This window comes from Poecilia reticulata, linkage group LG6 (assembly GCF_000633615.1).
Source record: "Poecilia reticulata strain Guanapo linkage group LG6, Guppy_female_1.0+MT, whole genome shotgun sequence".
NCBI lineage: Eukaryota > Metazoa > Chordata > Actinopteri > Cyprinodontiformes > Poeciliidae > Poecilia > Poecilia reticulata.
This window is the reverse complement of record NC_024336.1, coordinates 9,247,499-9,253,528: the sequence shown is the minus strand read 5'-3', so window position 1 is coordinate 9,253,528 and position 6,030 is coordinate 9,247,499. Positions and strand designations below refer to the sequence as shown.

The following is a 6,030-nucleotide window of genomic DNA, read 5'->3' as shown; positions in this document are numbered from 1 at the left end:
GTGTGTGTGTGTGTGTGTGCGTGCGTGTGTTTGGGCTGAGAAGGGGGTGGGGGTGCCAGTGGATTCTGGTGCGTCATTAATCAGCAACACCTCCCCTGACACTGTCTAGACAGCCGTCTGAGAGCTGCCCTGCTCCGCTGCGCTCTGCTCCCTCCATCAGCTCTACACCTTTCTCCCCCCTCTGTCTTTCTATCTTTCCGTCTCCACTTTCTCTCTTCTGTTTTTTTTTTTTCCTGTCTGGCCCTGCTCTCTTTCTCTCCATGGCTCTTTTAATTCCCTTCTCCTTTCTCTCCGTCCTTATCTCAGCAGCCTTTCTTTTTAAATCCTTTCAGATTTACTCTTTCTGTGCTTCAGTCAGTCTCTCCATTTCAGCTGCCCAGATCCTCTCTCCCCTTCTCTCCCCCAGCTTCTGTTTCCAAGCCTGTTGTTCTCTTCACCCAGACCGTTTTGTCAGTGGGGGTTGATGATTAGAGACACAGTCCCTAATTGAAATAAGTTCCCTCTGATAATGAGTTGCTGCAGCAGCAGGGAGTGGGGCTGGATAGAAATGTTAGATATGAACACATGGCTCATGATGTTCCAGTCTGAGGAGTTAATTGAAATGAAGAACAAAAGTTGGCAGATGAACTAATGTGTGATGGTTGTCCTGTTTGAGTGAGGGATATCCTTCCTCTCCTGTAATCAAGCTAAAACATCTGTAACCACTAACTGGTAGTTCACTGGTCTGTGTGGAGGTACATCACAATGATCTGCCATCGTTTGCATCAAAGCCATTGATCCTGTATCTATATTTAAGCAGTTAACAAAAATAAGAAAAAAAAAGATTATCTTGAGAGGCTGAGCTCTAAAATAGCACCATTATCTCAGCCAGTAATATATTTGGCAATGTTTGTTGTTTTGTTGCTAAAAGTGTTTTAGGACTTTAAAGAAGTTCTATAACAAAGCACTAAATGATACTTTTTGAATAAAACCATGTTGACACAGACCTAATGGATTTATTACCTTGGATATTATTCTCACGATGAGTAGAGTTCTTATTGTCTGGACTCTGTTTGCAATGAATAAAAAAAGTAAAAAGTATTTAACCTTTTTTAGTGAAGTAGTTGTGCTTTTTTATTTTTTTAATCACAGATCTTCATTGTGACATACACGTTATTACATACAGTGGACCATCGGAATTTGTGGGGCTTAGGGATCGCAGCCACCCGCACATAGCTAAAATCCACAAATATTTGAGACCTCCTCTAAAATTGTTCAGAACTTCCTGTCTGAATAGTTTAAACTCCAAATTGACAAAAATGCGTATTATACGCACAATGAAACCCTTCATGAACTAACATCCTCAGTCTTCTTTATTTCTGCTTGGGGATAGAGTCAACGGATGTTAAGAAAATGATTGGTGCTCCGGGATTATCTGCTTCCGAAACTGTATTTTCTATCATATATTTTAGATATGCTCTACCAAATAAATCAGTGAACTAACTAGTTTTCTGCAAATAATTTGATAACACGTTCCACAGAAAAGTTGAGGGGGACTCCGTCAATACGCACGGGGTCAACTGTATTGCTTTTTTTCCCCCAGATTGTAAAGCCTGGGATTTGATTTATGACTGTAAATTTTCTGGTTTACAGTCATAAAGCAAATCTGACCCTGACATTTCTAGAGCGGTGAGTATGCAGCCCTGGAAGAAAGAATTCAGAAAGACAGAACATTTGCTCTGTTGTCAACCAACAATAGGAATAGCAGTCCAACATGATGAGGTTCATTTTGCCTAGACCTCTCTGACTGTTAAAGTCAAGCTAGCATAACTCACTATTTTTTTTTATTAAAACTTTTCACTGACCTCTGAAATGTGATACTCTGATACCCTTGACAATTACTAACAAAGCACTCCATTCCTTTGTAAGTTTGTGTATGTGTGTGTGTGTGTGTGTGTGTGTGTGTGTGTATATATATATATATATATATATATATATATATTTTTTTTTTTTTTTTTTTTTTTAACCAATGGTATTCATGGTCGGCAAGCAGATCCTGTTGGAGGCCGGGAACTTTGGCGTGTGATGTCACGTTGCAGTGTGTCTAAACAAACAAAAGTTCCTTTGGCCATTTATAGATTCTTGTTTTAGAGGTTCTGAATGAGTAAAACTCAGACATTTGAGTTCATTTCTTTGCATGTTTTTTGTTTGTTTTTATGTTATTGGTGTCCCTCCTCCTCTTAATGCTGGGTTTTCCCTGTTGTGTTTCTCTCTGATCCAGGTATTATACGCTCCCCAGGCCAGGGATCGCTTCACCGCTCCCTCCTTCATGCAGCGCGACCGCTTCAGCCGCTTCCAGCCCACCTACCCCTACATGCAGCACCAGATCGACCTGCCGCCCACCATATCGTTGTCAGACGGCGAGGAGCCCCCACCGTACCAGGGGCCCTGCACGCTGCAGCTCCGCGACCCCGAGCAGCAGATGGAGCTGAACCGGGAGTCGGTGAGGGCGCCGCCCAACCGGACCATCTATGACAGTGACTTGATCGACATAGGGAACGGCGGCGGCCTGGTGGGGGCCGGAGGAGGCCTTGGAGGAGGGGGCCCGAGACCACCCAGCAGTAACTCTGGCATCAGCGTGGCCAACTCCTGTAGCCACGGGCGCATGGAGGGGCCCCCGCCGGCATACAGTGAGGTGATGGGCCATTTCCCAGGCTCCACGTTCTTTTTACACCAGCACAGCAATAACCAGAGAATAGGGAGACCAGGGGATCCGGGGGGACTGGGAAGCAGGACGATCCAGCAGCAGGGCCAATCAGAAAGCACAATAGTACCTGCCAAGGCCAAGGATGGCCAACCAGAGGACCTGGTGTGAGGAAAGGGAGAGTGGGGCAGGCGGGGGCCAAGCACCCCGGACTCAGCACCGTCTCCTATGTTTACGGCTGACATGGAAGTATCGGCCTCTGTATCGCTCTGTCGCTCTCATGTCCTCTCTCCACACTCCCACGCACAAACAAATCTCGACCCGAGCTACAGCAAAACAAGGAAGGAGAAACCCAGAGTTGATTTCATTTCACTTTCTATCCAGCTGGCACCGCTGGGGAATTTTTTATTTCCTCCTTCTCTTGGAGAGAGAGAAAAACTAGCTAGCACAGCCTTTGGGTTTTTTTTCATTCGGTCAAAGCTCTACCATGGGGATGGAGGAGAAAGTTCCTTTTTTCTTTTGTCTTTTTGATTTGCTTTTCGGACCGGGATCTGTGCACAACGCGAGAACTGAGAACCCAGGACATACAGAGAACACAACAAAAAACAAAACTAAAGACTCACAAACCCAAATCTTAGTGCCAAGGTTCACGAGGAAGCAAAGCAAAGAGGGCAAATAACATCTTCTAACATTCACAACACAAAAAGAAAAGTTCCCTAAAAGTTGCACTATCTCTTTTGTCGTAAGAGAGGAGGGACATGATGTCATGTGATGCTGATGTTTGTGTTTTCATTTTATTTTTGTTGCAGGGTTAATCTTTGCTTTTTGTTGTTTTGTTTTTTGTTTTTATCGAGGGTTTCTTTTCATGGATGGACTGAACGACTGACTGAAGTCTCGCTCCAAAGTTGTCAAAAACTCAAAAAAATGAAAAAAAAATTTAACAAAAACTAACAAGTATAAGCTCATCTCCATCCTTGTCTGAAAAGCGCAAGAAATCCTTGAACCCAGCCTAAAACATCTGTTCACACAACAGGCACACTGAAACTTAGTAAGAGAATAACCACGTACTGCTTTACGTCTGCTTCCTAATCGGGGAGAGAAATCTGTCTTGTGACATTGAACTGACTAACGATTTAAACCAAGTTTAAAGGGGCAGTATTATGTATAATCGACTCTTTTGAGCTTCACATCCTGCTATAACGTTATTCCCTCACCAAAACCATACCTCGATTCTTGCCTTGATTCTTTCATGCATGTTTAAGAAATTATTTAATCTCCATGGCACCCATTAAGCTAGGCAAATTTCCAGGGTGGACCTAGCTCTGCCTTCAAGGACAAAGCTCTCCCCAGTTTCAGAGGTTCCGCCTCACAGAGCAGCCAACTCAGCTCCTTCAGACTAGCCAGCAGCAGTTAGCAAGCATTTTGTAGAACTGCATATCACCTGAGCTCATTATTGGTAAAAACTTTGTTAAAGGGTTAATAGATGAGCCATTTTGTGACTTCCTGAAGGTGGAGTTTCAGAAAGGGCAGGAGTTTTTAAAGAGACAAAGGCCCAATTTCAAGGTGTTAAGTTAAAAAAGTAAAATTTCTTTTAAGTCATATTTGATATGTACAGCAATTTTATAAGAACTGAAGGTAACGTAGTTACTGGATTGTGCTATAAAATGGCACCGTGTCCCTGAAAAACGCATAATACCGCCCCTTTAAAACTGTGTTCCGACTCCATGGGTAACATCGTGTGTTAGGTTTTATTTGGCATCTTGGTCAAAGGAGGTTCTTCTCTAAAAACCTGTCCTGTCCTGTTCTCTGAGCACTTGACCCTTTTCTTTGTCGACCCGCACAGTGCATTCTGCCACACGGATCTCAACCCTTCCGCAGTTCTGCCAACCAATAGAAGGCTCAACGCTCCGTCTTCTCATCAGCGACGACCCACACACACACACACACACACAACAAAAAGATCAAGTAAAGATCGCTTAAATAAGGATTCCACAAAAAAAAACTGACTGTGGTTGAAGTCAAAGGGCTACCAGAGGGTCCTTTTTGATAAACTAGAAAATCTAGCCTTTTTTTCACCTCATTGTTGCCTTCAATCTCTGCTGTTGCGCTTGCTCTATCTCACTTCAGCACATTTCAGTGCACCTTCTTCCCCCTCCACTCCCGCCCTGCAAAGATAAACTGCTCATCGCCCATCCTGCCATTTGTGTGCAAAGATGATGCAGAGTCAGCCAAGCCCTTTAAAGCTGAGACTGGAGTGGAGTCGTCGTTTGGCAGCATGCTGATGCAGTCTCCTCCTTGCAGTACGAGTGTGTCAGCGTGTTCGTTGCTCAGACCCTAGGCAACACTGAAAAGCACTTAAAGCTCCTGCATGGGTATTGTATGTGTGCATGTGCGTACAGCTGATTGATTTCTCATCTGACTGCTTGGGAGTTTTTAACATTTAACTACATGCTTGTTTGTTTTCTTCTGTTTGAATTCAGCAAAGCATTTCTTAAAAACCCAGGAATGGTCGAGGGTCAGTAGCCAAAGAGACGCAACAGGTTCCAGTAACATTCACAAAGTTAGCTTCAGATTCATTTTCAAGCTCCGGCAAGGTGTCAACAAATCTCATGACAAATTTACTTTCTGACCATTCCAACCCACTCAGATCTGGTGGAAATAAATTCAGATTTGCAGCCACAGAGAAGACATGACTCACTGGATCAAATACCAGTTCTCGGATCATGTCACATTTATCTAATTTGCTCAATCTAGTATCACACAAGCTGCGTTTCCATTGACCATAAAAAATGCACAAATTGAATTTATGTAAATAAAGTCTCATAATGGAAACACTAATTCTGGAAAAACTCAGGTTTTTCTATAAAAAGTTTTAGCAAACTTTTCCTTTAGGTAGGAGGAGGATGGTTTCTATTTGTTTTTTTCCAGACAATGTGCAGCCGGCTCCACCAGAGTTCTCACAGCATCACACTTTTCATAAAGAGTTGTGTGTCATTCCAGCGTGTTTAATCCAGAGCTCTTCTGTAAACACACCAACTACATAGTTGCATGAACAAGGGATTTGCTGTTCAAACACCTGAATAAGACACTGGTGTCTCATATGATTGGCTGATAGATTAGCGCTAGTGCCATGGCTGAATTATGAACGTATTTCATGTTTACAACCCTTGTTGCCATGGCTTATCATGTGAATAAACTTCACATGTGATTCTAATTTCTTATTTAATGGAAGTGACAGAAAGTCAAAATTTAGTTTTTTTTTATATTAGCGGAATATAGACAAAGATTTGCTCATGTTTGTAATGGAAACGCAGCTATTAATCCTAACCCTGTTCTCTTTGCATGCA

General features: G+C 42.9%; 1 protein-coding gene across 3 annotated transcripts in view; it reads left to right on the top strand.

Moving 5' to 3' along the window:
* Positions 1 to 3,634, top strand: part of ldlrad4b (low density lipoprotein receptor class A domain containing 4b) — a 245,941-nt gene extending 242,307 nt beyond the window's left edge. For all 3 annotated transcript variants that reach the window (XM_008411107.2, XM_017305324.1, XM_008411110.2), the window contains one exon: positions 2,261 to 3,634. In XM_008411107.2, coding sequence (XP_008409329.1) covers positions 2,261 to 2,854 — 594 coding nt within the window. In that variant the 3' untranslated portion in view covers positions 2,855 to 3,634. The remainder of the gene's footprint in view (positions 1 to 2,260) is intronic.
* Positions 3,635 to 6,030: the final 2,396 nt, after the last annotated feature.